The 15,826-nt window shown below is 39.1% G+C and overlaps 1 protein-coding gene and 1 pseudogene across 1 annotated transcript; one reads left to right on the top strand and one right to left on the bottom strand.

Annotated features, from left to right (window-relative positions):
• Nucleotides 1-2,592: 2,592 nt before the first annotated feature.
• LOC139739245 (uncharacterized) lies at nucleotides 2,593-7,716 on the bottom strand (annotated as a pseudogene).
• Nucleotides 7,717-8,064: 348 nt separating this feature from the next.
• On the top strand, nucleotides 8,065-15,826 carry LOC139739244 (splicing factor 3A subunit 2-like). The gene is made up of 7 exons (XM_071649860.1): nucleotides 8,065-8,212; nucleotides 9,730-9,848; nucleotides 11,358-11,467; nucleotides 12,329-12,378; nucleotides 13,565-13,705; nucleotides 14,530-14,598; nucleotides 15,233-15,826. Exons 1-7 carry the CDS (start codon nucleotides 8,087-8,089, stop codon nucleotides 15,824-15,826), a joined length of 1,209 nt encoding a protein of 402 aa, XP_071505961.1. The 5' UTR covers nucleotides 8,065-8,086.

The following is a 15,826-nucleotide window of genomic DNA, read 5'->3' as shown; positions in this document are numbered from 1 at the left end:
ATAGCTAATCGAGTCCCAAATTTAAAATTGGAATGATGGGAATGTGAAGGTACGACCCCTAAGTTGATCCTATGTAGGCCTATGTTGTTTTTATTTCCCTATCTTAAAAAAAGATCAGATTCAAATACAAGTAAGATACGATATTTCAAATAGAAAGAACAAGGACAATTATGGGGGGATAGCCTATCATCACATGGCTGACGGAACGGGGGAGGGGGGGGGGGGAAATCGGGCCCTTTTTTGTGCACCATATACAAAGGAATACATAAGGTGTCATCAGTGCCCCCCCCCACCTTTTTTTTTTAAACCCGGAAGTACCTAAAGTGGCACTAAAATAGAGATCTTGAAATGTGAGCGCGGTAAGGTTATGTTTTTCCACTGAAGAAACCGGGAAATGGAAACTGCGGACCTTTGCTTTGTTTTTTGTTGTTTTGTTTTGGGTTCTTTTTTTGCGTGTTAGCTAATGAAACCCGGAAGTGCTAAATATGGGCTATCCAGCCATCTTCTCAGATGGAAATGAACAAACAAACAGACAATTATGTTATGGGTATAAATCCCCATGATTTCTGAAAGCGATTAGTCAAGTGTTCTTTCATTATGCTAGAAAAGTGAATTTTTGTGGAATTCCCTTTATATTTTCTTTCTATTGTTATCCCAAAAAATGTCATAATCTCTAGTAGTCTCCTCATCCAGCGGTTCCAACTCCAAAACTTTAAAAATTCCTAACTTTTGCATCGATTGTCCGATTTTCCTCACTTACACTGATGTTTTCTACTAATGTTGCCGCTTTCACTCAATCTACATTGCTCTTTGGGTTTGGGTCCGCTTTAAAGACAGGGCCGGTAGAGCGTTTTCAAAAGTGGAGGGGGGGGGGGCACTTCCGGGTTTCATGAGCTAACAAGCAAAAAACAAAACAAAACAAAAGGTTCCTCAGCTCACTGACAACCAAAAAAAAAAAAAAAGGGGGGGGGGGGGTCTTCAGCGGAAAAACATAAACTTATACTGTGCTCACACTTCAAGATCTCCATCTGTGGCCCAAATACCTTATGTATTTCTTTGTATGTGCACAAAAACGGGGCGAGCCCCGTGAAAGAAACCGGAAAGGCAAGGAAATAACCAAACAATCTTACAAATCATATTGAAAGGGGGAAACGAACTTTTAAAGATTTGTTGCGGCCATTTTGTGTTTTTGGATTCAAGCGATTTTCATCGGGTGAATTCTTGGCGAAGGTGACTTTACCAATAATTACTAATATGGATCTGCTGCGACGGAATGATAGTGTTATCATGATGACTCTGAACACCATATCTGATTATCACAGTAAGTTTGTGAGTCCTGCGTAACCAGTAACTGAAATATCCCCCTCCCCTAAAAAAAAAAGAAAAAAAAAAGGGGGCGAGGGGAATATAGGGCCTATACTCTTCGAATTAAGGAGAACAGTTATTAATTTTTTTTGTCCACCTGTTTCATCTTCCTGCATGACTGAAACTTTTTTGATTGACAGATCGACCATCCCTTGTCAAACCAAATTTAATATCATGTTATGTCATTAGTTTGCGCAGATATTTCACACAATAATTAGTTATTCTTTTTTTTTCCTGCCTTATCACCAGTGATGGCTGCTGATGGTTGCTTATCTCTTTTTAATGTGCGGGGTTTTTATTTAGTTGTGTAAATGTGATGAAAATGTATAGCCCTGCACAATTTGTCGACACTTCTCCCGCACAATTATTAACGTATGGAATGAACTTCCTTCTTCAGGAATCACACAAACTGACTCAGTTAAATTTAAGGAGATGTTACTTAATGAAATAATTGTTTAAACGTCCACCCTCCGGCACCTCCAGTCAAAACTCCAGTAGGAGTATTCAGGATCTTAGATTTAGATTTTATTGACTCTTCCGACCCCATATTCCGGGGTAGAGAGTACAACACATAAATACAAGATATGGTCATTACAATAACAAAGAATACATGATTATATTACAATAATGTCTAAACATATATCCTATATACAGTGAGATACAAATTGGCAAGCAAGGTTAACTAATCGTATATGCAGGGCTCGACACTAACGGTGGCCCGGTGGCCCGGGGCCACCAAAAATGAAAGTCGGGCCACCAAATTTAAAAAAAGGGCACATTTGGTGGCCCGTCTCGGGCCACCAACATTTTTTGAAAAGTATGTCAATAAATTCGTAAATTTTTGCGCCGGAAATTAGCAGTTAAATTTGTTCAAAGGATGGATGAAAAGGACTGAATGAATGCCTGAGAGTGAGTGTTGCAAGTTTATTGAAATTTATTTATGAGTAGATATGCACAACTTCTAATTCTTACTATCATAAATCTTAAATATTTGACTCATTAAAAAAAAGGACTTTTAATGTTTTTTATTGTTGTTTTTTCGGGACACCAAATTTTTTTCTCGGGCCACCAAAAATTTGAAATTTAGGGTTTTGGTGGCCCCATCGGGCCACCAAACAAAAAAGTTAGTGTCGAGCCATGGTATATGAACCATCTATCACGATCAAACAATCGTAACATTACAACTACTATAGATCGAGTATCACTTGATGCTTAATTTTTCTACCTCTATATACGAGTTACAATATTTTCTTTCTCGACTAAAGTACACTCAACTTGTTCAGGCTTCTGCAAATTTGCAAAATATGGCATAATCAGCCTCACAAATAATACTAATCTTTTAGGCTGTCCTAAATGCGAACATGAAAATAATCTGGACATGTGTACTGAGCAAGGACGTTCAACCAAAATGATTGCTTAAATATAAGTGCTTTCCTTTTCAAAGAAGGGGCATACGAACACATAGTGAAATTCATCACCCGTTTCATGTCTATCACAACAAGAGCATCGAACATCCCTTTCATCAAATGACTCACAAAAACAAATCTTCTATCATTAACTGGCAACTGATTTGACCTACATCTAAAACGGCTCAATGAAATTCTATCCCTCTTACTCAACAGACTGGACTAAATACCTTTCAAAGAGACTATTCGTCTTAAAAATCCTATAATTTAAACATACTCTATTTAACTAAACATTTACCATCAAATCCTGTTCAGATATCACTTAATCTCAGCTTCAAGGTGCAGTATCCAGCTATTATACTAAATCCTTCCCCTTTTCTTAGCCATACAACACCAAGACCAGCATGGTTTAAAATTTCCTCAATATGAGATATCCACTTAAATACAAATGTCGTGTCCTGTTGACTTATTAATCTTTGGAGTGTATAAAACCTGAATGAATATTTAGCAGAAGAACCCTTTACGATCCTCAGCCAGAAGCTAACCATACGATATTTAACAGTATTATAGCCAGTCGTGTTCTCCCGGTTTCTGCATATACCATACAATCTGGTGTATTTCTATTTACACATTACAACGATTTTAAGAATTTCCTATGAAAAATTTTGATTTGACTCAAATCCTCAAAACCCCAAACTTCACACCCATATACAATGGTATTGGTAACACTAACTGATCAAACAATTCGCACTGAATATCCACAGGGAGCTTGAGTTTCTGAACCTTTAGTGACATAGAAAAAAGTGATTTCCTGTGACACCTGCTTAGAAATAGCCTTCTTAATACTTCCATTGTAATTAAATTGAATACCTAAGTAAACAAAGTCATCCACTACATCAAGTTTATCTTCACGAAAACTGAATGGAAAGTTACGTACTTTGCCTCTTGAAAAAATCAGGACCTTAGTTTTTGTAAAGTATTGACACTTAACTCCCAATCTTTACAATATCGATGCAATGCATTCAAAGCCAACTGAAGCTCTTCTGCACTGTCGGCTAAAATAAGAGTTTCATCTGCATACAACAATGTATATAAATGTATAAAAAGATCCTTATTGACTTCTTTGTCTAAAATATCAACACAAACTTTTTCAAACAAAAGCTGTAGTCCCTTGAAACGACAATTCAAAAATGATTCAAAATCATTGAGATATATTGCAAAAAGCAGAGGCGATAAATTTTCACCCTGCCGTACACCAACACTACACTGAAAAGCTTCAGAATGGTGACCATCTACTAATACACAAGATTTGGCTTGAGCATACATATTGTTTATAACTGTAAACACCTTACCATCCACACGAAACCTCAACATTTTATGCCAAAGTGATACCCTACATATCAACCATATCAAAGGCTTTCTTGAAATCGATGAATACACAATAAATTTGTTTGCGTTTAGACAAATATAAATTATATCAATTAAAGTTTTCAAAACAAAGGCGTGATCCATTGCAGAATATCCAGCTCGAAAGCCGGCTTGTTCTTCCCCAAGCATACCTTGATTATTAAAGTAAGTTGTTATTCTATGATTCAAAATAGAGGTGAATAACTTCACCAAACAGCTTAAAAGTGTTATTCCACGATAATTATCTGGGTCTGTATCCCTTTTCTTTTTCTTAAAAATTGGTACTATAGTACCGAGACACCAGTCTTTTGGAACTAAACCACTTTCCAAAATTATATTAGAATAAACTGTAATACAATCTAAAACACAACTTGAACAATGTTTTAAAAATTCATTCCTAATCAAATCAGGAGGATCTCAACCAAGTACCAAGTACTGCGTAACAAAATGATTTTAGAAACGCGAATAAAAGTTGTCTACGTTTGGCGTCCCATAACAAGGGTTGAGCTTGTGCATGCTTTGCGCTTCCCACGAACGATTGTGTACACGATCGACAACCAAGCGAATCGTCGCGTATACGCTTACCACATCACATGTATGTAGTACTATCACTCTCTGCATCATCTACAGTATACATACGTGTACGTACACTGACGTACATGTACTACTGTAGGCCTTCAGGGTCATAGGTACAATCGTGGCGTCCGATTCAATCCGGCGAGCGAGTTACAAAGTGTGAATCAAATGCGGGAACAATCGAGTCGGCTGAACCAGCGTTGTTTCGTGTCTCCAAAGCCAATTTCCGTGTGAATTCACAGCGAACATGCTGTAATTTTTCGCAGATAACGTTAGACTGTTGAAACGGTTGATTCCTGTTCGAACGAGGGTAAGTTACATCACATGTGAAAATTGTGAATGCGGATTTTTCGTGCCAATGGCGATGCCAATGCATGGCAATATCGCTGTCAATCTAGATTCTATGTAACGTTAAAAAAATGCCAATGTATACAACCACACGCGTGTGTCTTTACCATCCAGCCACACGAGTGTGGTTGTAGCCATGGCCCTTGTTGCTGGATACAGCCACACTCGTGTGTAATGTACATATCCAAACACACGAAAAAGCTATTGCGTAGCGGGAAGGTGTGTGTGGCCGGCCGCATCAACACGCGATCATGCACCACCGCAAAGGCGTAACAAAGCGATGAACATGAACCTGCCTCCTATATGAATCCCATTTAATCACACCATCTAACTGTCAGACAATTTTACTTTTTCATTTTTAACTTTATTGTCATTTTCTTGATTTGATGAGGTGAATTTAAAGTTACAATTGATTTTGATACATTGTGTCGTTATTGAGACTTCGCCTTCGTTCGTTCGGGTACTCGCAAATCGCGCATCCACGATCCAGCGTACACAGGCAGCCGACGCGCGGGTCCAAGTCCCCGCTGGGGCGGGCGGGTGGCACAATCAACTGCGCTGAGCGATCGCTTGCACAACGCACCAGCAGTTTAGCGATGTCAATCCAAAGTCCCCCAATTTAGCGGCAGTTGTAACTTTGCTATTAATTCTAAACCCATAAAATCAAGCAAACACGATGAGAACTGAGCGAAAAATATAAATTTATTTGTAAAATAACAATATTAAAAGGTATGAAAATGGGGTTACTTTCATCATTTTGTGAGCAGGCTGATTGTGTGGCGTTTACGTGTTTGACATGCACGCACGGCGATCATCTTCTCCCGTATCAGCGTACCGTGTGTGTATATCCCTAGTACATGTACAATATACACACGAGTGTGGCTGTATCCAGCGACTCGGGCCATGGCTACAACCACACTCATGTGGCTGGATGGTAAAGACACACGCGTGTGGTTGTATACACTGCCTTAAAAATAACTGTTTAAGTTTGTTTAACTAAGTGTAAGTGTAACCGTAGAACCCAAGTAGAAATTAAACCAGTGTAAATTTAAGTGTTGCAATTATGAACAATGCTATGTCAGTGGTCAATGCAATGCCAATGTGTAGTAGTGTATTATGTGATTGCTGGGGTAAATTTACAAAAAATTTTACAACTCTTTGCACTTGACCGAAGCGAAAGATTGGTCTGTAAAATCTGGTCATCAGAGATAGGCCTATGGGCTATGACTATAGAATACTAGATCTATAAATTTATAGTAGTTCCACGGATGCGGAGACTTGTCTGGCTTCACGGATCCCCTCGGACAAATGGCGGAGGAGAGTGGTAGAGTCTAGTCTTAAACTCTAATTCAAATGACTTATTTAATGTGGAAAAAAAAATAAAATAAAAGATTCATCCAGACAGACGGATCTTTCTATCTAACGTTAGGTTTGCATAACTACCACAAGCTTCTGCTTTGGTGGGGTGGGGTTTATAAAGAATTTTAAGTCGAACTTATTAAGATTTAAGACCAACTAAAACAGTATGGTAGATTCTATGCGACAGGGCTGAGTATGGTGAGATCTAATGTTAGTAATGATGAGCAAGGTTAGGACAGTTACACAGTACTATAGTAGGTAAGAATGAGGATACAAGGAACTTCTATCTCATCTATCATGTCTAGAGTAAGGACCCCAATTTTCGGCCGGCCTCCAATATCCGGACACTTACCACTTATCACAAGGCAGCAAAGTCGACTGTAATAGCACAAGCATATCACATCGTTTCACATACTAGCACACTCGTTCACCACACGAAAATGCCCGAGTCACCTCCAAAAATCCATCTAAAAGTAAAATCCCAAATTTTGCCGTCAAAATCGCGGAATCGCCGCGACTTTTCCAAAGCGCGCGCAAATTAGGGCCCGTGTAAAGAATCGGGGTCGCCGAAAAAGCGCTAAAAATTGAAAAATTACGCCGTTCCGTTGCGAGATTTTTCGCTTATCGCAAGCTCAGAGTGTGATGGTATCCTCAAGAACACAAAAGAAAAACAAAATCTCCGTACGTGCCGATGCAGTGAATAAATGTACAGGGGCTGAATGCAAGTGCAGAGGCCCCAAAATTCGGACACGAACGGGCGCCGCAACATCCCCAATGCAACCTTGCGTCAACAAGGTATGGCGCGCGCGTATTTTTCAGCGGCCTTGTGTGCGTACTGACAATGCACGCGTGTCCGGATTTTGGAGAAGCTGTCCGAATTTTGGGGAATTGACAAGGTGATAATATTTGGGGATTTTGTGAAATTTTATGATCGGTTTAACAAAATCAATATTGGGAAAAATTAGTTTGATATATGTAACAAACATTGTTATAGATTTCATTTTGTGGAAAATTATTTGAGTTGAATAAATATTGCAAAAAAGCTTAAGTGTCCGAAAATTGGGGCTTTTACTCTATTGGTCAGTTGGGATAATTTACTGAATAGAAAATTTCTTGTATTTCGTTGAATGAGATTATATTTGCTGTTGTCATGTGGTGCATTGTTCAGTGCATGCACTAACTCCAACCTAGTCCGACTGTGCGTTGCTACTTACAAGTACAGCAACAGGGCTGTGTAAAATTCTAAATCTAACATGTCATTAGTTATCTCCGACCATGAATTTTTCCTATGAATCCCATACTCTGTGATGACATTTATCACTAACAATACATGTTGATTTTAATTGTAAATAAAATTACCCCTTGTTTCTTTGTACTCACAGAATATGTGAAATGAAGCAAAAATGCCAAGGTTCTACCCCCCGTGCAAAATTCGACCACACGCATACACATAGGTTTTACATGTAGCAGGTGGTCGAATCATGGGCAGCTTGCTGTAATATTTTTATGGTCTGGAGCCATATTCCACTGGGAAAGCTGTGGATAGCTTCTATAAAGAGGATAAGACGCTGTATTTTTTTGCTCCTTTTGTTACCAAGGTTCAGTGATTGACACCACCAGACAAGATGGACTTCCAACACAGAGCCGGGGGTAAGACGGGTGGAGGGGGCGTGGCCTCTCAGTCTGAGTCCAACCGAGATCGGAGAGAGAGACTTAGACAGCTGGCCTTGGAAACCATCGACCTCAACAAGGTGAGACAATCATTTATCGTTCTCTCTTAACTCTTAGCTTGTCAATGATGCAATATCGCATCATATGAATCTTGGAGTCAAAAGTGGCCTGAGTTTTCGATCCCAGGAGAATTTTCGTCAGAGGCAGTATGAATCTTGATGGACACAAAAGCCATAGAGCAGCAATATGTCTGGCATGTAAAGAGTTAAATCTGCTCTTAGTTTAATGTATTAAAGGACAAGTTCACCTTCATAGACATGTGGATTGAGTGAATGCAGTAATATTAGTAGAACACAACAGTGAAAGTTTGAGCAAAATCGGACAATTCGTTAAAAAGTTATGAATTTTTGAAGTTTCTGCTCAGTCACGGCTGGATGAAAAGACTACTATATCTTGTGATGTCACATGAGTACAAAGATAAAGAAAGAATAAAGAAAATTCAACATATTTCCATTTTTCTCCCGTAACAAAAGAACACTCGACTTCTCTCTTTCAGAAGGCAGGGGGAATAATATTACCCTATATGTCAGTAGCAAGTCGAAGAAATGTGCACTTTATTCAAAAAGTAAAGTTTTGTGAAATTCTCTTTTTATTTTCATTATATAGTTGTACGCATGTGACATCATACACTGTAGTAGTCTTCTCTTCCAGCAGTGACTGTGCAGATACTTAAAATATTTGTAACTTTTGAACGGATTGTCCAATTTTCCTCAAACTTTCACTGATGTGTTCTACTAATATTGTTGCATTCTCTCAATCCTTATGTTTATGAAGGTGAACTTGTCCTTTAAGTCTTAGTTTAATGTATTCAAGACCCAGGGATACTGTGCAGTGGGAAATCTAACTTGACACCAATATAATTGAGAACCCCACAAACAATTACACATAGCCAAAAAATCTCGACTAGAGTGGAACATTGCTGACAAGCAAACATTTTAAAAGTAGAAAATTTTCACTGGCTACATGTCCAGATTGTTCCTGATTAAGGACTTACAATATATATTTGCTAACTGAGATGCATGTACAATGTACCATAACACACAAGGTTCTCCCTGATTGCATTTTGGAATCTCTCTGATGATGATAAATGAATGTTGACAGTCCTGTACAGGGAATCATTTTACTGGTATCGCAGAGCAATTTGCTATGCATTTTGCCATGACTGCTGTACAAAATGTCATTTGTGTAGCTACTTCATTACATAGAATTATACACCATTTTGTTCAAAATATACAATTTATTGACTAAAATTACTAATCACTTTTGAGAAGAGAAACTATTCCCAACTGCAGTTTAGGCTAAGACTGAGTGAGAGGAATTTCCCTTTTCAACTGAGCACTGTGAATGATGATCTTCTATCTTGTTGTAAACTGTTTGTACAATCCTTACTTTTTGAGGCTGACGTTTTGCTTTGTTTTTTGTTTTTGTTGTTGTTGTTGTTTTTGTCAGTTTGGCTAAGCCTGAATGGGGATGAATTTCCTTTTTTAAATGAGCAATGTAGATGATGATCTTTTATCTTCTTGTAACCCATGTTTAGGATCCATACTTCATGCGGAATCACTTGGGTTCCTATGAATGCAAACTATGTCTGACACTCCACAACAACGAGGGAAGCTACCTGGCTCACACACAGGGCAAGAAACATCAATCTAATCTGTGAGTATCAACTGAGCATTAGTATAAGGGTGCGTTTATCAACTCTTTTTCTCGGCTGAAACAGGTTTTCCAAACAACTTTCAAGGAATTTTTATGAGTTGATAAACGCAAAGCTGTTTTGAAAGTCCTTTCGGAAAGCTGTTTTGCAAGCCGCAAATTTGTGGCTTTCCAAACAGGTTTCCTAAACTGGTTTTCAGAAACCTGTTTGTAAAAGCCTTTTGAAGTTGATAAACGCAAAGCTGTTTTGAAACAGCTTTGTAGTATTGTACTGCAGTTACGAACAATGCATGACCTCTTCTCCTTGGGTTGAATTGTGCAATGCAGCTGTGCAGTGACAGGCCCGTTATCGTGTTCGCGAGGAGTTGATAAATGCAACTATTTTGGAAGCTGTTTCTAAAGGGCTTTGGAAACGGCTTTTGAAAGCCATTTAAACAGGGGAAAGTTGATAAACGCAGCCTTAGTTTTATTATGCAGGGAATAATTTTCCAATTCAAATTTGATTAGCAATTTCAGCTGGTGAACAATATTTCAAATGATATCCTGTACACTTCTATGGAAGAAAACTGCTACACAAAAGATAGTTTGTGTAGCAGTGGTGTAAAAATGCACAGCAAATTGCGATGCGATACCAGGAAAATTATTCCCTGTTATGTGAAAGGAGCATTTCAGTCAAATCTCTATAATACATACTGTCAGTTTAAAACCTCCAAGTGTATAAGGAGAATTTCAGTGGAATGTGTGAAGAGCATATTTATTATCATCATTTTAAGACCAACTCCAACTAAAGAGTACAGCAGAAGAGAAGGGGACCTGCAGAAAAGAATGCTGCTACTCATACAGCACGGAGGCAATCCACAGGTGCAACTCATTTGACAAAGACTGTCACTCGCATATTGTCCTGCTCAGCCACAGATTGCGCTGTTCTAACAAGACAGTCAGCTAGGATTCCTGGTCTTCACAGACCATGGGAAGCTTACTAGTATCTGCATATAGATAGGGATTTATCAGTTTAATCTGTATCAAATGAGATACTGACGTTAACAGTGTAAAATAGTCAGTCTGGAAGTGTGCCATAGCATCAATATAAATGTCAATGTCAATGGGACAATGTTAGAGCAAAGAGGGATTGTAAGTCAGATCAGTAACACATATTAACACTGAAATCACCTTACAAAGCCAGTTCGCCATTCAAGGAGAAATATCATGATATTCAAAGCTTTGTGGATCTGTTTGAATACTGTAAAACAAATGTTTGTGTACATTTTCATTTCGTGAATTTCGCGAGCGGCAACATTCGCAAAATTAAAATGCACGTGAAAGTTCTTTGCTACACAATATCCATAGGATGCCAGTGGCAAGTCCTGAAAATTTCATGCTTCGACAAAGGCCGTCGGCTCCAATTCGCGAAATTTTCATGCCGCGAATATATCGTGTTTTACAGTAGATACATGTATTAATGACAATTCTGCACCAATGTAATTTTGTACTCTTTCCTTTGCTGCTAATTAGAGCTCGGAGAGCAGCGAAAGAGGCGAAGGACGCCCCCGCACAGCCAGCTCCGGAGAAGATGAGAGTTGAAATCAAGAAATTTGTCAAGATTGGTAGACCCGGTTACAAAGGTTTGTCCTTATTTTTATGCTGTTCACCTATTTTAGTGTTGTCTGACGTAAATGAGTAGTTTATAATTCTCACTGAATTCTCTGATGACTACAAGTAGACATGTGCATTAAGAGACTTCTCCCGTTTTCGACGGGAGATCTCCCGCCGAAAACCCATTTTTGCAAAATCTCCCGTTCTCCCGCTTGAGAAATTTCTCCCGCCCTGGCTCTGTGTCTCCCGGTGGAAAGGATTTCTTACTTATTTCTATCGTTTTGAAAAAATAAGCCTTAGATAGCCCTAGAGAACATCTAGAACCCTAGGAACTTCGCGCTTCGCACACATCAACTTGGAGTCTCCCGTTTGGGGGTTTCGAGAATCTCCAGGAAGGTGATTGGGGTTGGAGTCCCATTAAACTCTCCTAATGTGTAGTGAAAAATCCTTGTGTGCTAGTGTGATGGTGGATTTGAATGGCTATATGTCATTCAACTGTTGTAACTCAGGGGTAGAAATACAGATTATCAATTACAAGGTCCCCGGTTAGATCTTTTTTAAAGATTCTGTTTTTGTGCATTTATATGTTTGTGCAGTTTTGTTTTAATTGTTTAACAGTGAATTAACAGAAAACTGTGGTGGACATTTCAGTTCATGCAATAGTCTCTTTTCATAGGCTTCCCTATATTATTGCATTGATCTAGAGAGTTTAATCCATTGAGGACGGTTTGATTTTGGTACAGCTCGCATATGTTCCCACAGAGGCTTGCCTGAGTATACTCGGGACTCGTCCTCAACGGGTTAAAAGGATGGCCTAATTCAAACCCCAGACTTCAGTGTCTAAATGACTCTGGGATAATCATCCTCTCACTTTTCTTTCCTCCTTACAGTGACCAAACAGAAAGACCCTGACTCAAACCAACAGAGCTTGCTTTTCCAGGTATGACCTTTAACCTTTGATCTTTGACACATGAGCCCTCTTTCCATTTGTATCAACCCTCTATGGTAATGATAACTCATGATGTAGTGTAATGTGGTGTTTCATAAGATACCTGTTACTTTAGTCTACCTGACACGCTGTCCAATATCTCATAATCATCTGTTCTTTAAACACATTACTATCACCAAAGTCCCAGTTGTGTTAAATTCATTGTTTAATATGACTTTGATGGAATTTCATGCTGATATTTAAAAAAATCCTATTTACATTTGATAAGTTGCATTTATTTATAGATAAAGGGATCGTACAGTTGTGGTTAAGACCTAATTTCAGGTTTCTAACATTTTTAGGTGAGATAGAGAGAAATCTAATATGAAATATGAAAGAGCATGCAATTTTATGAGGAATTCAACGTTTATTTGATAAAAATTGGTTTTGAAATGGCTGAGATATCCAAAAAAGAATGATTCTAGTAAAGTGTGGGACCCACACTTTGTAATGATCGCTTTGTTTTACTTTGTTTTTGGATGTTTCAGTTATTCCAAACCCGATTTTCATCAAATACACTTTGAATTCCTCTTAAAATGGTAGGCTCTGTACTATATCATAAGTGTTTTCTTGGTATCTTGCGAAAATTGAAAAGCCTGATTCTCATCTCAACCAAAACTGTACTATTTACAGTTAATACAAAATATGTAACCTCTTATCACGAACAGGTAACTCCCTTCATAATGAAGTCCTCTGGACGGGAATTTGAAATTTCTGCTGTTTTCTTTGTTGTGTCAAAATCTTATGGTAGCTGAACAAGTGAAGTATATACAGATACATTGATTACTGTATATGCCAAATATTTCTTGAATTTTTTATTTTTGCAAATTTTGTGAGTCAGGTGCTATTCGCGAAATTAAAGACATGCAAAAATAATGACTCTGATCCCTATATGAATGATCTTGATAGGAATATCCCGCACACATTCTCCGCTCAGTACAGTACTCCATGATTGCAAATTTAACCACTCGCGAAATCGTCTGGAAATCCCATTTCGCAAAAATTTACACTCCATACAGTACATATAAAGCGTATACATTATGATTTGAGGACTTTAATTTTTCCTTTGTTGCAACAAAATTTTGTTGTAACCATGTTCATTGGTAACGGGAATGCACTGTATTAAACTGTTCCTTAGATTGACTACCCCGAGATAGCGGAGGGTGTGTTCCCACGACATCGGTTTATGTCGGCTTACGAGCAGCGAATAGAACCACCCGACAAGAAATGGCAGTACCTCTTGTTTGCTGCAGAACCTTATGAGACCATTTCATTCAAGGTAAGCTTGTTAGTATAATGATGACGATACACATTGTAATGATGTTGTGACTTGGTACAGTTAGTAATGAAAGTGACATAGCGCCACCTTGTGGCAGGTGTGTAATGTGATCGCCTATGGGGAGATCGCTTATGGGAGATTGCCTATGGAGATCGTCATGTAAAAGTCACGATGGGAGTACATGCAATAAACACCGATGTTGATGACATACGTGAACCTGGTGAAGTAGATGATTGTCATTACCGTATCAGAGATTAATAGACACATCACCTATTACAAAATAGTGGTATGATGCAATCTTATTCAAGGTAAACTTGTTAGAATGAATGTGTCAGTGAAAGTAGCTCATTCAAGGTAGGAGTGTTAAAGTGAGTGTGGTATGAAACCGTTTCATTCAAGGTAAACTTGCTAGAATGCTTTTCAACTGTCAGCTCATATCATGTATGAAATGTGATATTGATGTTGTAAGGACAATGATGATTCTAATTATTCATAATATTTATAATAAAGCAGAGTATGAAATCAGCATGATTTCAGTGATCAATTCAATTTTATATCAGATAACATATCACAAAGTTAAGTTGCGTTGTCAAATAGTTTTGATCTGTAGAACTCTCTTCCCCCCCACCAAAAAAAAAAAAAAGAATACTGAAAATAAAAATAGAAATGAAAAAGAAAAGATATAAAAGAGTTTATGCACCGTAGATATGTTTCAATGTCATTTTCTCTTTGTCATTTTCTCTCTCTTTTTTTTTTTTTTGTTTCTTTTTTTTTTTTTAGTCTAATTTGGCCTTGCCATTGTTTTCCCTCATCATCCCACTCAGGTTCCCAGCCGAGAAGTTGACAAGAGTGAGACTAAATTTTGGACGTCGTGGAACAAGGAAACCAAACAGGTAAAATGAGATGGGGTAAATAAGCGACCTGTAAGACAGAGCAGGGGCGGATCCAGGAATTCTGTAAAGGGGGGGCGTGACTAATATTTCTGGTGCCACTTCCGGGTTTCATTTCATTTTTTTCTTTTTATTTTCTTTGTTTTCAACGAAAATTAAAGGGGGGCGTGCGCTGGTTGCGCCCCCCTCTGGATCCGCCACTGCAAAGTTTTGAGTCAAATTGATTCATGCAACTACTTTCATTGCTTAAATTTATGTCATGTAATTGAAAGACATGCTGAAATTATGGTGTACTGTAAAAATGGATACTTTGGCGCGATTTATCACGCTCTGCCAGGTAAGATGAGTTTTGCACATGTTTTTAATTCCTTGGATTCAAGACGTTAATTACTCGATACTAGAAAATATGGCGAGCAAAAATATTCACATTTATTTACTTTGGCGCCAGTTTCAGGTTGTGCAAATTGCATGAAAATATCAACACCGCAAAAACTTCCAAAGGTATAGTTGTGGCAGTTTTTATCATCTGTGTGATGCCAGTAAATTGAATTTTTGTGAAATAATGTAGTTTCAGATGAGAAAATGTGTGGCAGTAGGAGTCAACAATAATTTCTTTCTCTCTCCTATTTATTCACAGTTCTTCCTTCAGTTTCATTTCAAAATGGAGCCCAAGCCTGTAGCCCCTCCCCCTCCACCACCAAGTGCCCTGAAAGGAGCTCCTCATATTGGGGAGAAACCGCCTGTCCCCCCGACCCCGCCCATTGGTATACCCCCTCCTCCTGGTTTCCCTGGTATGCCTCGCCCCCCTCCCCCTCCCAACATGCCCCTGCCTCCACCCCCTCCCATACCCCTGCCACGAAGGTCAGGTGGTATGATGCCCCCTCGTCCGATCCCTCCACCAGGCTCCATGCCCCTCCCACCACCACCTGTTCCCCCTCCTACCAGTGGTGTGGGTGGACCCCCCATGCCACGCCTTCCCCCTCCACCGCCCCCTCCACCAAACATGCCTCCAATGAGTATGCCCCCAATCCCTCCACCTTCTCTTGGAAGCAACCCCCTCCCCATCCCCCCTCCTCCCCGCCCACCTACCAGCAGTGTGTCAGGAGGGGTACCAAACTTCCTACCTCCCCCTCCTCCCCCAATCCCTATCCCCCCTCCAGGCGCTCCTCCACCCGTCAGCCAGCCAAGCTCTGAAGGACCCTCACAAAGTACTGAAAACTCCTCATCATAG

This window comes from Diadema antillarum, unplaced genomic scaffold, assembly GCF_040938485.1.
Source record: "Diadema antillarum isolate AM-2024a unplaced genomic scaffold, OU_Dant_1.0 seq00000791_RagTag, whole genome shotgun sequence".
In the NCBI taxonomy this organism is placed as follows: Eukaryota; Metazoa; Echinodermata; class Echinoidea; order Diadematoida; family Diadematidae; genus Diadema; species Diadema antillarum.
The sequence above is the reverse complement of the archived record's forward strand: the minus strand, read 5'-3'. Positions and strand labels throughout refer to the sequence as shown.

What these genes read in the sequence shown, in the direction of transcription:
- LOC139739244 (XM_071649860.1), top strand. Translation starts at nt 8,087, where the DNA reads ATGGACTTCCAACACAGAGCCGGGGGTAAGACGGGTGGAGGGGGCGTG. An exon ending in TGGTAGACCCGGTTACAAAG is followed by an intron (nt 11,468 to 12,328) that starts GTTTGTCCTTAT and finishes TCCTCCTTACAG; the next exon opens with TGACCAAACAGAAAGACCCT. An exon ending in GGAACAAGGAAACCAAACAG is followed by an intron (nt 14,599 to 15,232) that starts GTAAAATGAGAT and finishes ATTTATTCACAG; the next exon opens with TTCTTCCTTCAGTTTCATTT.